The 22210-nt window shown below is 56.4% G+C and overlaps 1 protein-coding gene across 2 annotated transcripts; it reads left to right on the top strand.

Annotated features, from left to right (window-relative positions):
• Window positions 1-5624: 5624 nt before the first annotated feature.
• LOC308193300 (serine/threonine-protein kinase PDIK1L-like) lies at window positions 5625-16185 on the top strand. Of its 2 annotated transcripts, none has more exons than XM_080587848.1 (5): window positions 5625-5962; window positions 7608-8217; window positions 9283-9499; window positions 11134-11384; window positions 13459-16185. In XM_080587848.1, exons 2-4 carry the CDS (start codon window positions 7672-7674, stop codon window positions 11367-11369), a joined length of 999 nt encoding a protein of 332 aa, XP_080443974.1. In that variant the 5' UTR covers window positions 5625-5962; window positions 7608-7671; the 3' UTR covers window positions 11370-11384; window positions 13459-16185. The 2 variants fall into 2 exon arrangements, with proteins under 2 accessions (XP_080443974.1, XP_080443975.1); XM_080587849.1 differs by lacking the exon at window positions 5625-5962 and adding an exon at window positions 7007-7525.
• The last annotated feature ends 6025 nt before the right edge of the window (window positions 16186-22210 follow it).

Raw genomic sequence — 22210 nt, 5'->3', positions numbered from 1 at the left:
GGATTTGTGTGTGTCCCCCCCCCACCCACCCACCCCTTTGCTGTCCCCGTCCCTCCGTGGCCGACAAACCCAGTCCCCATCGTCCCAGCGAGGCGTCCTCCGGCGTCGCGGCGGGATTTTGGGGGTGCCGGAGGGGATAAGGGGTGTGCGTGGCCCCCCAGATCCCCGTCTGGGAGGGGATGGGGGGCGCAGGGGGGGCACCCCCCCTGTAAAGGACCCGCAGAGGGGTGCTGGATTTGTGCCTCGCAGCCTGAACCAAGGCACGGTGTCCCCAAGCACCCTGGGGACCAGGAGGATGGGGGGGTTATGGGGCTGGGGAGGGGGGGGGCTCGGCTTTGGGATGCCCAAGGGGGCTGTGGGGGCATCCAGCTCCCCAAATCCAGCACCCGGAGCATGCCCTGGGCATTGGGGGGCACCCATTTCCATCCCCCCCCTCCCAACCTCATTTAGGGCAGAACGGGTTAAACCCACCACATTTCCACCAGGAACCCTCCGAACCTCCACCGGTGCAGCCCCAGGCTGGGGACGGGGCTCCCCCCGACCCCAAAAAAGCCCCAGAGGGGGGTCGGAGGGTTCCCGGAGCTCGTCGCTCCGGCACGGCTTAATGAGCGCGACGGGCATCGACCGCGGGCGGGCGGCCGTGAATAATCGATTCCCGGCTTGGCAGCCGAAGGGGGAAAATTAAAAAAAAAAAAACTTTTCATTGGGAGGCGCTGGAAAGGGAGGGGACCCCCGGCCCTGCCCGAAAATAGGGCTGAGCCACAGGGGCGCACGCTCCGTCGGGTCCTTCCCAAATAATGTGAGTCCCCGCGCTGCCACCTCGGGGACACGGCCACCTCTGGACCTTCCCTACACAAACCAGCGTCGCCCCAATTTGCCCAGCCAGGTGACGTCCCAAATCACCCCGCTCGGATCTCCGAGCGTCCTTCGCCACCCCAAAAATCCTTCGCCACCCCAAAAATCCTTCGCCACCCCAAAAATCCTTCACGGCCCCGAGCATCCTTCACGGCCCCGAGCATCCTTCACGGCCCCGAGCATCCCTCGCTGCCCCGAGCATCCCTCGCTTGCCCCCACGTCCCGATCCCAAAATCTGCAGCACCGCTGAGATCGTGGCTCGGAAATTCCCCGAAACAAGTCCCCGGGAAGGGCTGGCTGTCGGAGCGACACGGCTCCTTTTGTTTTTTGCTTCGCCTGCTGAGCGAGCACGTTTCGCGTCCTGCCCGACACCTCGGCTCCGTGCGCGCCCGGGCGGGCGTCAAAACCCCCCAAAATCCATAAAAATCCCCCAAAAAGCGGCGGCGCTGCCCCTGGGGAGCCGCGGGGCGAAGCGATTCCTGGGCCGGAGGTGGGGAAAAAGGGAAAAAAAAAGCTGATTTATTTATTTTTTAATATTTCCATCGCTCAGGCTTTCCTCCGGCACTCGGGTTGCCTTGGGTTGCCATTAGGGGCACGTTGGTTTTCCGCGAATCGTGTGACGTTGTCTGAGGTCCCGGTAATTAACCAGGGGGGGATAATTGAGGTCCCGGTAATTAACCTGGGATGATTGGCAGCTGGGGGCAGCACGCCAGGCAGGAGCGATGCCCGGTTTGCTGCATTTCCAAGTCCAGCACCCTAAACCCCGTGAGAAAGGGAACTGATTTGGGGAGGATTTGCCCACTTTGGAGAATAAGAAGAGGATTTTTGCGGTTTCCATCCTTTGGGGTCGCTCAAGGCAAAGAGCAGCCCCAGCAGGACGGGGTGGGAGGACCCCAAAAGGCGGCGATCCTTTTTGTAAAGAGGACACGAAGCAAATGGGGTCCGGCGCGAGGGGGGCGCGGGGAGGGTTTGAGAGACTGGGATTTGAGATTGGGATTTGGGGTCGGGATTGGGTTTTGGGGTCAGGATCGGGTTTTGGGGTCAGGATCGGGGTTTCAGGGCAGGATCGGGATTTGGGGGCAGGACCAGGATTTGGAGGCAGGATCAGGGTTTTGGGGCAGGATTTGGGGTCAGGATTGGGATTTGGGGTCAGGACCGGGATTTGGGGGATTCATTGCCCCCGAGCCGGTGCTGATCAGTGCCAGCGGTGACCACGCTCCCCTGCTGCTGACTTACCCCCGACAGGGACATTTTGGGGACGAGGGGGGGTCCAAAATACACCCACCAGGGTGAGGATGAGCACGACGAAGGCTCTCCAAACCCCATGGGGACCGGCACCATTCCCCCTCCCGCCCAACCAGGACTCGCACGGCCCCGAGGGCAGGATCCTGACCCTGTGCATCCCCCCCGTAGCCCCCCTGCTGTCAAAAACCCTTAACCACAGCGGGGGCCACATGCGGGAGCAATCGCTCCAAAATCCTGATCCTGCCCCCAAATCCCATCCTGCCCCCAAATCCTGATCCTGCCCCAAAACCATGATCCTGACCCCAAAAGCCAATCCTGTCCCCAAATCCTGACCCTGCCCCCAAATCCTGATCCTGCCCCCAAATCCCATCCTGCCCCCAAATCCTGATCCTGCCCCAAAACCATGATCCTGACCCCAAAAGCCAATCCTGTCCCCAAATCCTGACCCTGCCCCCAAATCCTGACCCTGCCCCCAAATCCTGACCCTGCCCCCAAATCCTGACCCTGCCCCCAAATCCCGATCCTGCCCTCAAATCCCAATCCTGCCCCAAAATCCTGACCCTGCCCCAAAATCCTGATCCTACCCCGAAAATCCCGACCCTGCCCCAAAATCTCAAACCTGCTGCAAAAGGGGGGCTGTGATGGGGACGGGGGCACAGCCCCCTTCCAGGCAGGTGCTTTGGGGTCGCCCCAGTTGGGGACCCCCCAGGAGGTCCCATCCCACCTCCCCAAACTTTCCTGACCAAGGCAGGGGTCAGAAACCCCACCACCACCCCCCGACACCCCAAAACCTGCCCTGCTTGCGCATCGACGTGCAGCCCCCATCCTTCCGCCAGTGCTGCTTTTGGAGTCTCAACCCCCTGCAAAGAACAAAAAGGAGCGATGCCTTTCCCCTAAACACCCTTCCATTTACCATCCGAGGGGATTTTACCCCAAAACCTCGCTGTGTCACCACCACGACCCTTCCCACTGCACCCACCCCAATCCCCCCGGGCTCTGCCCTAATCCCACAAGGCACAGGGGTCAGGATTTGTGCCACCTCGCCCCAAATTCCTGCTTTATTCAAAATAAAATCGCCCCCGTTTACCCATCCCCCAAACCGCCCCGCAGCGCTGACTTTTTGGGGGAAAAGCTCCTAGATTTAGGCAAATCCCTACCAGCGCTTCAGGGCAGGGGGAGTTTTGTAGGGGAAATTTTGGGGAGGCCACGTCCATAAATACACACGGACATGCTTTTGGGTTCCAAAACCCACCCAAACAGCCCCAAATTGCCAGGTTTCTGCTCCACCACTGGGGCCAGCACCCAAATACTGGGGTCAGGGGTGTCAAAGGCATCTCCCCGTTCGTCCCCCGACCCCGAGCTCCGTCCCACAAAATAAATCATCCCCAAGGAAAGTCTGGGCACCCCACAGTCCCCGATGAACATGGGACGCTCATTTCCTACCCATTTTCCATCCACCAAACAGCTCCAAATCCACCATACCCGGTCCCTACTGCTCTGTGCTGTTATGGGGTGAAGAAAAAAAAGGGGTTTAGGCTCTATATGGGGATTTTTTTCTTGCCTTGCACCCCCAAACCCTATATTGTCCCCATGTGGGGACACTCGCTGGGCTGGTTGTGACCGAGCAGCCTTGCCTGGGGGGGAGGGAATTAATCTCTCCTTCTGTAGGGTTTCAGGGCAAGATTGGGATTTGGGAGCATGATTGGGTTTTGGGGGCAGGATGGGGATTTGGGGGCAGGATCAGGATTTGGGGTCACGATTGGGGTTTCAGGGCAGGATCAGGATTTGGGAGCATGATCAGGATTTGAGGGCAGGATCAGTATTTGGGGGCAGGACTGGGATTTTGTGGCAGGATCAAGATGTTTGGGGGCAGGATCAGGATTTGAAGGCAGGATTGGGATTTTGGGGCAGGATCGGGATTTGGGGGCAGGACTGGGATTTGGGGGCAGGACTGGGATTTGGGGGCAGGACTGGATTTTGGGGTCAGGATCAGGGTTTCAGGGCAGGATCAATATTTGGGGGCAGGATTGGGATTTGGGGGCAGGATCAGGATTTCAGGGCAGGACCGGGATTTGGGGACAGGATTGGGATTTTGAGGCAGGATCAGGATTTTGAGGCAGGATTGGGATTTTGGGGCAGGATTGGGATTTGAGGACAGGATCGTGGTTTCAGGGCAGGATCAGGGTTTGGGATCAGGACTGGGATTTGGGAGCATGATTGGGATTTTGGGGGCAGGATCAGGATTTGGGGGCAGGACTGGGATTTCAGGGCAGGATTGGGATTTAGGGTCAGGACCAGGATCTGGGGTCAGGATCAGGATTTCGAGGTGCAGACAACACCACGTGAGAGCAGAGGGCAGCTCTGACCACAAAACACCAGCACGGATCCGGACAACTGGCACAACCCCAAATTCCTCCACCCGGGCTCACTCCGGGGAGGAAAACCCTAAAGTTAAATGAAACAGGTTTTCCAGTCAAGAAAGAAAACCGACTATAAGGGATTTCTCCACTTGGCATCCACAAAATCTCTGGTCCCACCCAGCACCCACCGCTCCCCCCCACGCCTCCCAGCACCCTCCCGAGGGGCCTGGCCCCAAAATACCAAAAAAAAAAAACCCGAATCCTGTCACATCACCGTGCTTTCCAAGAGAAAAACTGCCACATCACCGTCGCCTTCGCACGTAAAGGCTCTGAGTCACCGGGATGTGCAGCGCCTTTTAATAGGGTCCGAACTGCCCCGGTTGGGCCCGGCCCTCGGCGATCCCGCTGCCGGGCTCCCGTTTTGATAAATCTTCATTAATTAATTAACTAATTTATTTAGAGGGAGGTTTTGTGGGATTTGCGGGGGGGAGGCGCTCGCTCCCGTGACCACCCCATCCTGTGGGGTTTGAAGCCAAAACCCCGCAGCCCCACGGCCTGCTGAACCTCTCATGGGTTCAGGTGTTTCCCTCTGCTTGTTGTGACACCGGGGAGGATGAGAAATGTGTAAACGCACCCAAAAAGTGATTTTTTTACCACCAAAAGGTGCTGTAGATGGGGATAGGGGATGGGGTTCAGCACAACCCGCCCTCATGCTGAATGGCTGAGGGGAAGGTCGGCCGGTGGGGTGCTGGGGGGGGTCCCCAAAAAGTGGCTCCATCAGGGGGGGTCCCCAAAATGTGGTGCCATCAGTGGGGTGCCCTAAATGTGGTGCCATCAGTGGGGTCCCTAAAATTGGCTCCGTCAGTGGGGTCCCCCAAAGTTGGTTCCATCAGTGGGGGCCCCCAAAAATTGGTGCCATCAGTGGGGTCCCCCAAAAAGCGACTCCATCAGTGGGGTCCCCAAAATGTGGTGCCATCAGTGGGAGTTCCCCAAAATTGACTCCATCACGGTGTCCCCCAAAAGCGGTGTGCCCCCCAAAGGATGCTCAGCGGTGGGCACACCGCCCTTTTCCCCTCTTTTTGATGTTTTATTTCTCAGCTTTCTGATTTTTGGGGTGCTGAGGGGGTCGGGTCCCTTTGGGTACCCCCCAAAACTCAGCCCCAGGACCCCCTCCTCGCCTTCCCTTGCGTTTTGAAGAATTTTGTCCCTAGCAGGCACCCGTTCCTTGCCGCAGAGCCTGCTGGGATTTGTAGTTCTTCCCGCCTCCTCCCCTCCACCACGCATGCGCACATCTCCCCGCCCGGCCAGTTTGAGCCGTGGAAAGCGAACCGCTCGCCGATTGGTCGCGGCGGGTGGCCGGGCAGGCGGTCGCCTGCTCTTGATTGGCGGGGGCGCGCCTTCTCCTTTCTGATTGGCCGGGAGCGGCCGGTGGGCGGGGCCAAGGGACGGCGGCGGGAATTGTGACGGCGGCGGGGCCGGGCGCGAGCGGCTGGAGCGGAGCGGTGAGGGGGGGAGGGGCGGGGGGGACCCTGAGGTGGGGAAGGGCCCTGAGGGGGGGAAGGGCCCTGAGGGGGTCTGAGGGGACTTGAGGGGGGGAAGGGGGATGAGGGGGGGCTGAGGGGCGAAGCAGGGGCTGAGGTGGGGAAGGGTCTGGGGAGGGGAAGGGCCCTGAGGGGGAAAAGGGCCCTGAGGGGGAAAAGGGCCCTGAGGGGGGAAAGGACCCTGAGGGGGGAAACAGGGGCTGTGAGGGGGCCTGAGGGGAGAAACGGGCTGAGGGGGCCTGAGGGGAGAAGCAGGGGCTGGGGAGGGGAAGGGGTCTGGGTGGGGGAGAAGGCTTGAGGGGGCCTGAGGTGAGCAAAGGGCTGAGGGGGGGAAGGGCCTGGGGGAGCCCTGAGGTGGGGAAGGGCTCTGAGGGGAGAGGCAGGGACTGTGAGGGGGCCTGAGGGGAGAAGCAGGGGCTGGGGAGGGGAAGAGGACTTGGGGGGGGGCTTGAAGGGGTCTGAGGAGGGCAAAGGGCTGAAGGGGGAAGGGCCTGAGGTGGGGGAGGGCCTGAGGGGGGCTGAAGGGAGAAGCAGAGGCTGAGGTGGGGAAGGGCCTGAGGAGGGGAAGGGGCCTGGGGTGGGGAAAGGCCTGAAGGGGCCTGAGGGGAGAAGCAGGGGCTGGGGAGGGGAAGGGGTCTGGGGGGGGGGAGGGCTTGAGGGGGCCTGAGGAGGGGGGAGGGCCTGGGGGAGGCCTGAGGGGGGGAAGGGGCCTGGAGTGGGGAAAAGCCTGAGAGGGCCTGAGGAGGGGAAGGGGCCTGAGGGGAGAAGTAGGGGCTGGGGAGGGGAAGGGCCTGAGGGCGGTGAGGAAGGTCCTGGGGTAGGGAAGTACCCTGAGGGGAGAGGCAGGGGGTGAGGGGCCTGGGGTGAGGAAGGAGCAGGGCTGGTGCCCATGGAGCTGGGGGGGCTGTGTCTGGGCTGGGGGGGTGGGTCTGGGGGAAGCTCAGGGGTTGGGCTGGGGGGAGTGGGGGGAATTGGGTGAGAAAATGGAAGTTTTGGGAAAGGAGTAGGGGTACGGAGGGAGCTGGGGTGGGTTTGACCTGTGCAGGTGCACGGGGAGGGAGCTCTGGGACACGAGGGGAGCTAAAAGGGTGAAAACATGAAGGGTTTGGGATCTGGGACCGGAGCACAGCTGGTAGGAAAACGGCTGGCAAAGCGCAGGGAGATGTTCCATCCCTCGGTGGATCGGTACGGTTACACGGGGGGAAAATAGGGCTGCGAGAACTCGTGCCAAACCGGCGTTTCTGTCTCGCTTTGCTTCTCTAAAAGTCAATTGTGCTCAAGCGAGCTCGGCTGCTCCCCAGCAGGTCTCCTCCTCCCTTTCCTGCCCCGCTCGGCGAACGTGTCCGCCTGGCCCTTTTTCTTTTTCCACAGAGCTCGGGCTGCCGCGGACGAATCGATGCCGCTCCCCGTGCTGCCGCACCCCGCTGTGCGGTCAGGATTGTACCCGATAACACCTCCCAGTTACCATGGATATGGGCTTCCTCTCAGAGCCCTGCTCTAGCCCTCCTCGTGCAACTACATCCCGTAATGATGTCCCTGGAAGTATTCGCACTTGGCAGCTGGGTGTGCTGCGAAGTTTTGAGCTTTTTATCCTCTTTTCTTCCAGGGTTTTGCTGCGGATTGTCATGACTCCGGGTGTTTTCCCCTGATTTGCTGGGCCGAAGCGGGAGATGGCGACGGAAGCCAAGTACAGCATCGTTCGAGAAGTGGGCCGAGGGAGCTACGGGGTGGTTTACGAGGCCGTCCTTAATAAGACCGGAAGCAAAGTGGCCGTGAAAAGGATGCACTGCGACGTGCCCGAGAACGTGGAGCTGGCTCTGCAGGAGTTCTGGGCCCTGCAAAGCATCCAGCGGCAGCACGAAAACGTGATCCAGCTGGAGGAGTGCGTCCTGCAGAACGGGCAGGCCTTCCAGCCCATCGGCCATCGCCTCAGGAAGTCCGACAGCCACCTGCTGCTGATCGAGACCTGCCTGAAGGGCCGGAGGTGCATGGACCCCAAGGCCGCCTGCTTCCTCTGGTTCGTCATGGAGTTCTGCGACGGCGGCAACATGAACGAGTACCTGCTGTCGCGCAGCCCTGACGCCCAGCTCAACAACAGCTTCATGCGGCAGCTCAGCAGCGCCGTGGCCTTCCTCCACAGGAACCAGATCGTGCACAGGGACCTGAAGGCCGACAATATTTTGATCTCCCACAAGCGTGGCAGCCCCATAGTGAAGGTAAGGGGATAAAAGCTCTGCCCAGACCAGCTTGTCGTCCGCACGCTCGCACGGTCCCGTCTTTGGGAGCGGTCTCTTGGTAAGTTTTGTGATAAGCTCTCCTCAGAGCTCGTGATAAGGGCGTCGAGAGCATCTGATGTCCGCTGTGGGCTGGGTTTTAAGAGCTTTGGAAGGAAGTGGAGCTCATGATGGCTTGTATCTCTCAAGTCCTTCGTCCCCTGCTCGTCCTGCGGAGAGCTGCAGCTCAGGGTTGTCGAGCTGCTGCGTGCTAGATAATCGGAGAGATCAGCCAAAGACGAGGCAATGTTTTCTCTTCCCTTGAACCTTAAGAACACACAGTCCTGTTACAACAGCTAACGCTTCCAGTATCGCCGCCTCAAGCACGCGATTCTCAGCTTAAGGGGAGGTGGGGAATGCTCGGGCTTCGTGTGAGGTGGTGCCCGATCGAGGTAAAGGTGAGCCAGCTGCGTTTCTGGAAGCACCGGCGTGAAATTCGGCTGTGTTGCCCTGAGAAGCAGCTGCAAAGCTGGGAGCCGGCTTCCTCCTGAACTCGCGGTCCCAAGAGTTCCATAGCCGGGCGTAATTTTATAGCTCGGTGCCTCGCGGATAATTCACGTCTTGGCCGCTCAGATCAATAGTGATATTTGTGCTCGGACCCGGAGAGCCATCGAGGGACGCTTAAATCAATGCCCTCTTCATCACGGGACGATAACGGCAAGGCCAGAGCTTCGGTGCGCTCCCCGTGGGGCAGTAAGAGCCGCTCCTGCCTCAGCTGTTGCTCCAGGTACCTTTGTGCCCAGTCAGATTTGGTCGGAACGAACTTCGCACACAGAGCAATCGGATATTTGGTTCCCTCTCCCTAGGGAGGGGAGCAAACATCAGGGAAGGGGCAAGGGACGGGCACCTAAAGGACAGGACGCGGTAGCTCTTCTCCACGAGGGGTGCCACCCGACAGCTCTTGGTTCTGTGGGGGATTTCTGACTGGAATTTGTCGGGCCGCTGCTTGTAAACGTCCCTGGGAGTTTGGTGTCTGCGAAGAGCTCATTTTCCTTCTCCTCTTCGCAGGTGGCAGATTTTGGCCTCAGCAAGGTGTGTCAGGGGAAGGGGAACGTGAACCAGCACCGCTTCTCCTCCGCCTGCGGGTCCAACTTCTACATGGCTCCCGAAGTGTGGGAAGGGCACTACACGGCCAAGGCTGACATCTTTGCCCTCGGCATCATTTTCTGGGCTATGGTCGAGCGGATCACCTTCCGGGACGGGGACACCGAGAAGGAGCTGCTCGGTGAGGACTGGTGCTTTTTGCCCCAAAAGCGCAGGGCGAAATCCCTTCTCTCTAGCGCAAATTTCTCCTGAAGTGGCTGCTGTTCGCGTAGGGTTTCCAGGGCCTGAAAACGTATCAGTAAGGCAGAAGGAACACTTCTTATGTCTGCAAATTATTATGTTCAGAAGGTCGTTCTTCTGCCAGTGAATGTGTGTGGCTGTTGTTTTTTTTTTTAATCCCAAAAACACTTTGTGGGGTTTAAAGGTCATGGGAAAGATTGCTTTTGTCTTCTTTGCTGCCGGGCTTTCCTTACCCCAAGGAGCTCTGCTCAGAGTGGGGTTGGCCCCGGTGGACACCAAGGAGTTTTAAGACAGAAAGCGCTTGGTGACGCTTGGTCTTCGCGGAGCATTCCGTGTCTGTAGGCTGCCGTTCGCTCAGGAGCGCTCCTAATGCTCCCAAAACCCAAACCTGCCCTGCCCGGAACTGGTTTTAGGAATTTGCTTCTACCCTTGACTTGGCACGTCCAGGGGACGGCAGCGCTGGAAGGATGCTCTAAGGAGCCAAGCTATAAACTTGGCAGGGACGTTTAGATCAGCCTCGCTGCGCCCTGGCTGAGTTTCCTCGTTTCGAGGTGCAAACTCTCCCAGGGATGACTCGCCCGATGGCCTGCTCTGTCCCAAACCCCCAAACCCACCCCCCACACACGCGCGCTTGGAATACGTGGTGCTAAACGATTTCAGAAAAGTATATTGTGGTGGGAAAATCCATCTCGAGAGCAGAGAATGCCGGTCATGCAGATTAGCATAACAATTGCAGGCATCTACCCTGGCTCTGAGATCGTAGAGCACCTGTCCGTCTCCTAAACGTTTAAATTTTAAACTTAAAAGGGATTTCTACACAGGGACTTGGATAAGCTTTTGCGCTACCCCTTTAATTATTTTTTTTTTTGAGTAGGCTCGGTTCTAATTGTATTATTTATTTCTCTTTAAAACGCCAAACGTTGATAAACGTTTTAGTTCCTGCCTACAACAGCAAGCAAGCGGTTGCAGCTGAGACCAAAGCATGAACAGATCTCATTAAAATAGCCGCCCACCAACTCGAGATAAGGAGTTTGCGTGGCCAACCTTTTCCCCACGCAGGCAGGTCGCTGCCTTTGAAACGTTTATTCTTCGCCTGGTGCAGGGGCAGAGCAGCCCGAGCGAGCAGAGCTGTTTTCACTGTCTGTTTGGGAAGCCGGTTAATCATTTTTCAACAAGCGGTGAAATTATTTAGATGGCCGGGAGTAAATTTACATTTCCCTTCCTTAATCTCGCCGAGGAGAAGTTGGCGAACGGCAAATGGCGTGCGCTGTCATTTTAATTGAAAATTGTTTGACTTGCTGAGCAAATAGGGTTTGTCTTTAACTCTTTCGAGTCGCCCGAGCCAAGCTCAGTCCCTTCCTTCCCCCTTCGAGAGCTTCCAGGCCTGCTGTCGGGGTGAACCAGGACCAGATGGAGGAGGTTCCTTTCAGTATTTGACCTGGCCTCCCGAGCAGTGATCTTCCCGGTGATCTTTCAGATGTTTTGTCCTCCAGATTGCCTCTCCCTGCTTCGCGTGGCAGCCTTTTGCATAGATTTTCCCCTCATTTAAGCCGACTCCTTCTACCTTGTGTTCAGGAACTTACATCTGCCAAGGCAAGGAGCTCATTCCTCTGGGCGAGGCGCTGCTGGAGAACCCCAACATGAAGCTGCAAATCCCTCTGAAGAACAAGAAGTCCATGCCGGCCGATCTCTGCGAGCTCCTGCACGACATGCTGGCTTTCAACCCCAAGGAAAGGCTGGACGCCTTCCAGCTGGAAGCCCGCATCAGGCAAATCTCCTATGGCAAGAAGCGCCAGCGCTCGCTCTCGTAGACCAAGGGCGCTCAGGTCAGTGTCTGTGCCAGGCCCCTCTCGCTCCCCGTGTGGGTTCACGGGGTTTTTAGCTGCTGACCTGCTGGCCAAAGCCCTCTAAAATCGAACGTGACCCGGGGCAGTTCTGAACGCTTAGCGCCAGAAGGGTGCAGTCAGATGGGAAGGAACCACCTCGTTAAGTTAAACGTGTGGGAAGTCTGGGTGAATTACCTCTGACAAAGAAACCTCTGTCTCTTTAACGGTGTGCGATCAGGGAATTGGCCGTGTTGCTCCTCGGTCTGCCTGTCCTTCATCCGAAATCTCAAATGCTTCCATAAATGGGGGCAGACTTCTGGCATCCCTCCAGCGCTTCCCTGTGCTGTGTTTGTCCCTTTTGTGATGTATTTGCTAATGAAATAAAACCCAAGGTGGGTGAAGTTGCTGTATGTCTGTAGGCGTGCACCTTGGGGATGTTTAGGTGTTTTTTATGTTCTCCTGCCCTGGGCTCGTTAACACAAAGGCCTCGATCCAGCCTTGCAACAACACTGACTCACTTTCGTGCCCACTTTTTTAAAAAACAAACAAAATTCCCAATCCTTCTGAGTTTTTGGTGACCTCTAGTCCCTACACGGATGGAGGTTTGAACGCCCAGTATAAAATCCAAGACGTTCTGTTGGATTTCATGTCTTTGAGCAGTTAACAGCAAAGACATGGACTTGCAGAAGGGAGTTTCCAGATTTTCAGCTCCTGTTTTCTGCCGTCGTGGGCATCGTGGGGTTGAATTTGTTGCATGCATCGTAGCAATGAAGTCTCTTAGGTCCTTGTAAAGCACTAGTACTTATGAACTAGCCTGGAAGTCTTCCTCCCGATGTATTCCAGAATTACCTCTCCTCTTTCACACCTGTATCGCTTATTCCTCTTCTAATTACTTTGTATCCTAAGGCCCTTCTTGACCTGAGTCCTTTCAAATAATAACATCTGGGTTACAGTAAAAACTTTTGTTTGCAGATGCGTAACCTTCTGTTTTCTGTTACCCAGTCTCGTCTCCTGTCAGTTCGAAGGTGAACGACCCTGACTGTCTTCATCCTTTCTTGTAATCATAACACCTCAGCCTTGGTGCACTCCTAATTGCTCATCGGATGTTAGTGAAAGCATTTAATTAAACAAGCCTCTTCCCAGTGCCCATCTTGATAAAGCTCTGCTCTGGTGTCTTCGTTTCCAAATTACCCACTTCAGTTTTTCCCTTGGGCCAGGTTAGCTGCCGCGCGTCTTCCTCTTTACTAATTGCAGTCTTCTCCTGTTTGTCTAATACTTTCTCGAGCGGTGCTACATCAAACGTTTCCGGAAATCTCAGTGGACAAACCCAACGCTGCTTAGCCAGGAACGCCGCTTTTGTCACCGACAGCTGCTCGAGCAGCAGCCTGCTGCGCTCGGCGGTTCTGGGGGCTCCGTCCCGCGGCTGGCCTGGCGCGCTGTGCTAGCAGCAGTGCCACTAGTTGGCAGGCCAGCCCCGAAGTGGTTTGTCCTACGGGAGTTTGAAAGAACAAAGTAAAAAGGTTGTAACGGCGCGGCGTCAGGTTTAGTACTCTCCATTTTCCTCTGATTTTCCTTTTTTATTACGATCCCTTAATGGGAAACAGGCTTGCAGAAAAAGGGTGGCACAGCCGGGGCGTACAGACTGCCCTGAAAAGCCCCATCGATCTGCCTCAAACCTCTTAATTTATCTTATTTTCCTGTTAGGTAGGGTACGATGTGAATACCTGCCCTGCCTTCTTGGGGCCTGCATTCTGAGCCGGTGCAGTGGCACAGCGCTCCGTGCCACACGGCGCCGTTCCCAAGCCGTTGGAAACGCTGAGGCACTGATTTGTGGGTGCTCCAGCCCAGAAAACAGACCCATTTCATATCCTCTCCGTATCGTTTCCTAATCTAAAATCAGGAGTAGCCCAGAACCGGGGTAGGGTTCCTCACAGTGCAAGGCCTTCAGAAAAAAAACCTCTTGAACCAAACAAGGCACACCTTTTCCCATAAACAGTGGGTATGGGGACCTGTGGTATGGTCGGTGCCCTTGCCAAGCGTATTATTTTGTAACTTCATCACGTTTCTTTCGTAGGCGCTGTGTCCCACCACGGTCTGGGGGCCTCGCAGACGGCGAACGACTGATTTCTTTCGCAAGGAGTGGCCGGATCAGGAAAGAACGAGACGCCAACCTTGCAGGCTTCCGGTTTTCCCAAACGGTTGTATTTAAATGGACGATAACTTTATTTATTTGTACAGTAATTTTAAGAGAACTACAAATATTTTATTTTTGTGCAACATCCCCCCCCCCCCCCCCCCCCCGTGCTTTTTGTACTTGTGTTCTTTTATGCAGCCAGTAGGTAGGTCAGAGCTTGGCTGGGACGCCTTGAACCGTTTGGCACAGCCGCACAGGAGTTTCTGAACCTGCTTTCCGTTGCGTGTCCTTGGCGCAGAAGGCAGGAGTTGTCTTTACCAGGTTTACTTGGAGCTTTTCGTGTTAATTCTTCGCTCCGCGTCGCTGGGCCACGTAACTAAGCGATGGCTGCGGAGCGAGCTGGCAGAGCGTTCGGTGTCTGTTCTGCAAAGTTTTAACAGAAACAAAAAATGTATTTTCCTCCCAGTAGCTTTTGAATATTCTTGCTTAGATTAACTAAAATGCTTTCTTAAAATAAATACAAAGAATGTTAAAGATGCCAACTCTTGATTAGAACGTATGCGTCACTAACACTTAAAGTAGCTTAAGGAATCGTGCTTCCTGCTGTGCTAGCTGCTTGTGCCAGCTGTTCTCACAAGGGAAACGAGAAGGACTGAACTGGAATCTTGGCAGGTAAACGGGGAGTCTAATTTGTGCCCTGTTTGAGAAATATTTTCATGTATCTGCAAACTACTGCTGATCCCTGCTTTTCTTAAGAAGCCGGGAGATCCTGGAAGCTTCCTCCGACGCTCTTCTGATGTGCAGGGGTGAAATAGTGCCCTTCAGGGAGAGCTTCCTTCTGTAGGAGAGGAATAAACTGCCAAAAAAAGATAACTTAGGGAGCTCCTTTGCCACACAGAAGACCTTGGCTGACTATGTTTTTCCCACCCTGTCCTACTCCAAGAAGGCTGGTCCTTAAGCAGCGCGATACGAGCTAGATTCAGGGAAAGCATCTTTCTTCCTGCGCTGCCTTCACCCAGGGGCTCCCCCGGCCTTCCAGGGGGAGGTGCAACGCTTCCTCACCTGCTCCCCAGGCTGTAAAATTCAGTCTTTGGTCGTCCTGCTCAAACAAGCAGCAATTGAGCTCTACCTTTTGTCGTTCTGCTTTGCAGAGCTGCCCCTCTGAAGTACGGTTTCTTCATCTCTTCCTATTCCCGTAGCTGCTCCAACTCCCTCGTCTGCCCTGCCGTCTGCTCTCAGAGCAGGCCAATGCTGCCGGCCCCACGGGAGTGTTTTTACTCGAGACCAGCTCCATTTTTCTGGAATACCGATGGGTCTGCACGCCCTCACAGCACGTGGACAAACGTGGGGCACACAAATGGGTGTTTACTCTTCTTTTTTTCTTATTTTGCTGTCTAGCAGTGTATCCTCACAGCTGCTGCTGTTTTTAGCGCTCTGCACATCCCTCGAATCTCCGTGCTTTATAAATTAATAAAATGTTTGGTTTTTTTTCTTACTGATGTATCAGAGTGCAGTAATACTTAGCATCTGCTTTTTTTTTTTTTTAAGTGCCATACGTGATTCTAGGTACGATAATTCAGTAAGTCTTACTCTAATACCGGCTGAATTGGTAAATGAAATTCTGCAATGACAACCTCTAATTTAACTGACTGCTTCGGGAAGGTGGGGGAGAATCCCGGAGCTGCTGGCTGTGGCTCTCTGCAAACAAGCTCAGGATTCAAAAGTGATCTAAAGGGTGCACGTAATGCCTGCACCAGGGAAGGAGCGGGATAAAATGGAAGAGGGAAGGAATCTGTGGGATCCTCCGGGATCAAAAGCTGGGTACAGCTCTCATTGTAACGATATTTTGGTGGAGAAGAAGGGAAAGCTGCAGAAGAGTTGGACAGAGATCTACAACTGGAAAAGGGGGCTGGGGAGAAGAGGCTGGGAGCTTGCTTGTTATGGAGATGATGAATTCCTGGTCGTTGGATTCCTGGTCCTCCCTCCTGGTGCTACGGGAGCTGGGGGATGCGTGGGTTGTGGAGATGTGGCACGGTGCCCAACCGGGCTGCTGAACGCCCTGCTGGCGGCAGGTGTGTAAGAGGGCTCCAATTATTAAAGTTTTTAGAAGATAAATTTGTGAGTGGCTACTGGCCTGTGATTTAGAGCAAGTTTTCGTTCAGGGACTTCCTAAACTCAGCTGCTGCTGGGGCTGAGGCGCCCTGCTCCTACAGCTTTCCGTCCTCCTGGCTCTTTAGGTACAAGGCATCGGGCGGAGCAGCAGGGCTGCTTTCCTAAAGCACCAACCCCTAGGAATTCCTGCGCTGGGGTAAAGTAGCTGGCTCTTGGTTAAAGCTGCTGCTCTGGTGGCAAGAAAGGCCCGTGATGGTGACAGCGACAGCGAGTGACTGCGGTGTGCTCAGGCCGAGAGCAGCGCTGTTGAGCGCGTCGCTGGGCGGCAGGGCTGAAATCGGGTGCCTCAGCACCCTGCTCCCCAGGCTTTGGTGCTCCTCCGGGTCCGAGCACGAACCTCAGTGACTAAGGATGCGCCACGCCATTGATTACCTGTGGTCCCAATCTCCCGAAACGATGGAAGAAGGGAGAGCAACGCGGCGCCGTGATTCAGCCTCGTATTTCACCAGCTAGCGAGCGTGGAGCTTCGCCCTTCTGCTGCGACTGGGAAAAATGTGTGAGTTGTTCCTCATTGTTCTCCTCTCCCCGCGCCGAGCCGTGCGTGCATCCGAGCAGCTCGTTAGAATCGCCTCCAAATGCCATTTGTCCGTCGGAGGCAGGCACTGAAATTGATTGCTTTGGATTAAGGATGCTTCAGACTAGTTAACTTTTTTTTTTTTTTCCAGTGGGACAGAAATAACATCGCTCACAGAGAGGCGAGATAGCCGGGGGCAGAATTTATCAAGGGTAGAATTAAAGACTTGCTGCGGCCCCGGTCAGGATGAAGTCAGTTAACGCTGGTCTATCTGTCTCCAAAATTAAGCACCGTGTCCAACTCATTCATCAGCAGAACCCTCCGTTAATCACAGGGCCCGGCACGTCTCGCCACGCAGCAGAAGCAGGAGAGCTCTTCCCCGTGCCGGGTTCCTGTGCAGGCAACGTGTGACGACACCCACGTGCCCCGGCTGACGGCGTGCGGGACCATCGTAAAGAGTTCGGCTCTGAGAAGGTAACGAGCTCGTACGGCTCGAGCTGTCAGTCTCTGTTGGTCTTTCAAGATTCTTCATGCGCCCTTAATTGATTTTTTTGCCGAGGCTTTTTGAAGTCGGAAGCAGAGGTTCGCGCCCGGTAAGGCTTGCTTGGCTCGCCTTTATTCTCGCGGAGCCGCAGGATCAGAGACTTTAGATTAAATTGTTTTTAAATGGAAGCAACGTGCGCTCTGCTGGGGTTATTCACCCTGCCGAGCAGTGCCTGGAAGGAAAAGAGGGAAAAGCCCCCGGGCTGCCCTGCGAGAGGGGCTGTGGTCCCACCACGTGCTCCACGGTGGCAGCAGGACACAGGTGTAGTACCCAAAAACCCATCACTGTTGTCCCTCTTGCAGCCCCTCCAAACACTTGGCTGTTAAGTTTTGGAGAAAGCCGTTTCGATCCTGGCTTTTTTCATCTCTTCCAAGCCGTGCTGAGAGTCCCAGCCCCATATAACTGAGGGCACGGATCCCCCTGTGCTCTGCTGGGATCAAGCCCCTGGTCTCGTGGCCTTGCCACCTTGTTTTTACAGGCTCCCCTAATCCTAGAGACCCAGGGAACTTGCCAAGCCAAACAGCATCAGGCTTTACTTAAAAATATACTAACAGGAAACAAATTCCCAGCACTTCTGTCTGCAATGAGGCAGGAGTTTGAAATCCCGGTGTTAGGGGAGGGGAGATCTGCTAAGGGTGAAACTTGATTTGCACAAGTTCTGGGGGAAAGCATCACAGGTGGCGCCTTACCAAAGGCGGGCTGATGGCTGCAGAGTGGTTCGGAGATGCTCCCTAAGGCAAACAGGCACCCACAGAGGAATTTGTACACACTGACTTCAGGTTAAAAAAGAAAAAAAAAAAATCTTTTCCGTTTACTTCTCACCAATGCCTGCTGCAGACAAGCCCCAGATGAATTCAGCTGTCAGCCTGGCACTGAGGAGCCTCAGCTTTTTGCTTACGTGAAAGATCGAGGCCAAAACCACTGCATTCGACTTTTCCCCCGCAATTTTTAACAGACCGAAATAGGGGAAAAAAATATAAAGGCAGCTGTGGTGCCTCAAGAGTTTAAACCCACCGAAGCAGCTCTGGGGGGGGGTCAGAGCGGAGGCTGGTGGTCTTTAGAAGGGGGCTTGGGGAATGAAACCCCACAGAGCCACAAAGGGCCTGAACAAACTCGTGCCCCTGGCTGAGACGGGGCAGGGGAGGTGACAGCACCCATAAATCGATGTCAGACCTCACCTTTCACAGGGCAAAGGCCCAGTGAGGAGCCCAAAGGTTTCCTGCTGCTTACCCGTGGTCTGAGTGCTGCTGTTTCACCTTGCCTTTGTTTTTTTTTTCAAACCACTCTCTCCTTAGTCTCATTAACCAAGGCCGATGAGCACAGCCTGATCACGACTGCTGTTATTTTTTTTAACTCGGGTTCCTTTCTGGCTCCTGCTTCTCTTGATTTAATTTTCTCCTTTTCTTGCAGACTCCCCGAGCCCCCGGCGTGCTGGCTTATTGCCCTGCAGGCAGGAGGCCGCCCCCGCTGCTGCTGCACCACGGACACGAGCGAAGAAGGCAAACAAAAAACCCGAGCTGGCAGGAGGGGCTCGGTCCTTGGGCACCTGCACAGCCCGGCCACCCAGCGAGCTGCTGGGGCACGAGGCTTTGCAGGCACCAGAGAGCCTACCTGGTGTCTTCAGGTATTTCTGGTTAGTGTATTTTTTCTTTCCTTATTTCTCTCTTTTTTCCAGTTCACTTTTTGATATTGGTTAGAGCTGCCGGGGTTTTGGAAAGCTAACCGCGGCGTTGAGTTACCAGCTGGACACAGGAGGTGCCAACCAGAGTCTGAAAATGGAGATTCTTTATTTCCCCCCCAGCTGAACGACATTTGTTCTGCTAAACTCAGCCCTTCCAAACGTCGCTGTACAAATCGCCCCCAACAGCAATGTCAGCAGAGCAGCTCGGCCGCTCCTGCCCGTACCACATTCATCGCAGACTCGGCGGCCTCTTGTTTTATGGCTCAGCTCCCGCAAGCGACGCTTCATCAGGCTTGAACGCCTCGATTTTTGGGGTGGCATCCCCCAGCTGCCCTGAAATCCCCAGCTCCCTGCTGTGGTTGCTCGGGCTGCAGCCAGACGCCCTTCCCCTGGAGCTGGCCCTTCACGGCGGAGTTCCTGTCCCGAGCCGCTCGACGCTCTGCCAAAAGCCATCAGCGCGTCAGACCCCCGCCCCGTGGCTCCTGGGAACAGCTTTTTCTCTACGAAAAGGTTGAATCGTGGCCAGCTCGTTCATTTTGTTTGATCTGGGCGCTCACCCACGGAGCTGGGAGCAGGACCCACTTCAGCCGGCAAAGCCGCAGGCAGACAGCGCAGGTACGGCACCAGGGCAGGCAGCGAGCAAGCCCGCTGCACGTGGCCACTCGTGGGTTTCTGTAGGGCAGGGGGCTGAACAGCTCTTTTCTTTTTTTCAGCTGCAGAGCCGTGCAAGCAGAGCGATGCCCGCCGGGTCCTGCAGGCTTGGGCTGAGCACCGCAGCAGCATCAGGCCCGATGGACGCAGGACGCCTCGGTGTGGTGCTGACGCAGGGAAGAAAACCGAGGGCTCAGACCTGCCCGAGGAGCGCAGGCACGGCCCTGCCTGCCTCCACGCTGCTTGCTTGCAGCAGGGGCGAGCACCGGGTGCAGCGGCGTCCTTCAGCAACGGGCTCGCGGCACGCTTTACCCGGGCACAGAACGTGCTTTCTTCTTGGGGTGAGCACCTGCGGACACCTGCATGACGTGGGCAGCAGCCCCAAGCCCCCTGGTAGCAGCTCTGAGCCCGCCGGCAGCAGCCCCAAGCCCCCCACCGGCAGCCAAGCACCGCTGGGATGCACGGCAGCGGTGGCAAGAAACAAGGGCAAAAGCCCCCGTGGTCCCCTGGGGAAGGAGGAAGCCTTGTAAGCAGCGGCCAGAGGCACCCCCCAGCCCCAGCAGGGCTCCCCCTGCCTCTGGCAGCAGCAATCCCGCGCGAAGAGCGGCTCCCTGCAGCCGGGGAGAGCAGGAGCTGCTCTGCAGCCCCGAGCTCACCGCGGGAGCGGTGGGTGCACTTAGCAGGCTCTTGCTAATCACTACCGAGGCAGGGGCAGAAGAGGATTTGAAAGCAACGAGGAAGGAGGTGTATAAATAGAAGCAAGAGAAATATTGAACCTGGCAGGGCTGCTTTTCACATCAGCGAACGTAAAAGCACGGCAACGGAAGCGGGGCGCGCGCCCCGGTGCTCCTGCCCCGAGCTGGTTATTGCTGCTCCCGCTGCACCTGAGCTCCTGAGCCTGTCCCCCCGCTGCAGCCAGCGCTGAGGAGCATCAGCATCCCAAAAACGACAGCCCAGGAGAAACGCAACACGCTAAAATGCCGTGCTGCCCGAGCCAGGCGAGCGAAGCACGAACTGCTCCTGGCATTCAGAGCAGCGCTGCCTTTGGCAATTAGTTGCCGAATGCAATTAGCCGACTTCCTACAGCACAGCTCGGTAAGGAGGAGGTGCCTGCTCTGACACGGGTGTTGTTTTAACGAAGGAAAAACCAAACTCGTGTAATATCCCCGACTTTCGGAGCGTTGCAAATAATACATAGGTGGACAACTAGAAAAAAAAACTTCCTTGTGGCCGAGCCGCCTCCTGGCCCCGAGGACCAGCAGCCCGGCCGGGAACAAGCCAGCCCAACTCGCCCAGCCTCAGCCCCGGCTCCTGGAGCTCAGACGTCTGCACATCACCTGCCCGTGTGAAATCCATTATAAGGCAGCAGCGGCGACACGGCAAAACAGCGAGCAGGAACTGGCCTGGCAATGAGCAAGACCGCGGCTGTGCCCTACAAGCCCCGGTGCAAAGAGCAGCTCTGGGTACAGCTGAGCTGTGCCTGCTGTACGGGGTCGATGCTGTGCGCCCATAGCCCCACCAGGAGCCTGTTGAACCCCCCCCAGTTTGTTATTTGGGTACCAGGTCCCGTACGCTGCCCCTCTGCCCGCCCAGCGTTAATTAAGTGCAGCTCAAGGGGCGGTCACAGTGCTTCAAGCACCGGCACAACAAGGCTCCGAGCGGCCCCTTTCCTCCCACAGGTTCTCACTTTGCCTCTGCTCCTTCCGTTTTTGCAGCTAGAGCTGTGTGAAGCCCTCCTGGCCATCACGGATTTATTACTGGTTGTTCCCGGTGTGCTTCAAGCCCAGGAACGCTGTCAGCCCATCGCAGCGGCAGCGGGAAGCGTGGTTTTGCTTCGCCTCCCCCCCGCCAGCCTGCGGCGTGCAGGGCAGGCAGCGGCCGTGCCCAGGCTTGTGTCCAGGCACCGCAGAGCCCCAGAGCTCTGCTCGAACCCGCTGAGACCTCGCACATCCGAAGGCACCTGCTAACAGGGCCGGCTCCCTGCAGGCAGTGGACACGTCCCAGCGTATTTCTGAGCCCAGGCAGACGCACAAAGCAGCAACTCGGGGCATCAGCCCCCGCAAAGCCCAGGGTGGATGCAAGCAGGGCGCACACCAGGAGCGGGATTTGGAGGAACTCCCCCTGCCCAGCGGAAGAAAAAGCTCAGGCTGAAGCACAAAGGCACTGCTCGTTCGGCTGCGTTCACCTCACCCGGTCGCATCGATTCATCACGCGGAGAAACCAACCCCAGCCCCTGCAGACCAGCCCGGCGCGCCGGCTGCGCGCAACGCTGAGCCAGTGCAGCACAAAAGCGACACAGGAAGAACAGGAAAGCTAAAAATAAGAGCCAGAAAAAAAAGTTTTATTTCTTGATAAATTGGCTAGTAAGCTCAAAATGGCCTTAAATAAATGTATCCGGTATTTCCTGGTTTTGCCAGAGGGCCAAGCTTTCAGACATGTGGAAGCGTTGAGTTTTTCTGGCGGGTACCTGAGAGCGGGGCCGGCAGGGCTGAAAGCATCATCGTGAGTCATAATTTGGTACCAGAACACCCAAATTCCGCGGAGCACCTCAACGGTGCTGCACAGCGATCGCGTCCCTTCGCAGCACATCCATTTTCATCTCTGCTTTTAGTGGCAGAAGCTTAACATGCCCCATTTACCAGTGGCTCGGAGGAAGAAAAAGCAGTTCAAACACCTCCAGAAGCAACAGCCTCCGCCTCCCCTCTTTAAACCAAGCCATCCGTAGAGGGCGCGAGGCTCGGCCACGCGCAGGATTTGGGTCCCAACAAGGTTTTCACCCTCCAGCCCTTCAAAGGCAGGGCACAGGAGCCTCCCCTCGAACATTAAACCTTTATTGCCAGGTGTCTCAGCTCCCCCCCGAAGGGACGCGCTGCCCAGCAGCCCGCTGCCTTCGCAGCCCGTGCGTCAGCAGACGTCAGCGCGGTGCTCGCCGCTGACCCCGGCAGCCGCCGTGCGGGAGCAGCAATAGATCACGGTGGCAGAAGCGCATTTACTGCCCGGCGCCGCGCCGCGCCCGCCCGAGCTTTCCTCGCGGAGCTGCTCCGAGTTAATCACGTGTGGCCGAAGGCTCGTTATTTGCGAAGTTTCCAGAAGGCTCCTGGCAGAGTCATTTGTTATATTTACTCCCCCA

The sequence above is a fragment of the Anser brachyrhynchus genome (assembly GCF_964034855.1).
Source record: "Anser brachyrhynchus genome assembly, chromosome: 3".
Classification (NCBI taxonomy): domain Eukaryota; kingdom Metazoa; phylum Chordata; class Aves; order Anseriformes; family Anatidae; genus Anser; species Anser brachyrhynchus.
The sequence above is the reverse complement of the archived record's forward strand: the minus strand, read 5'-3'. Positions and strand labels throughout refer to the sequence as shown.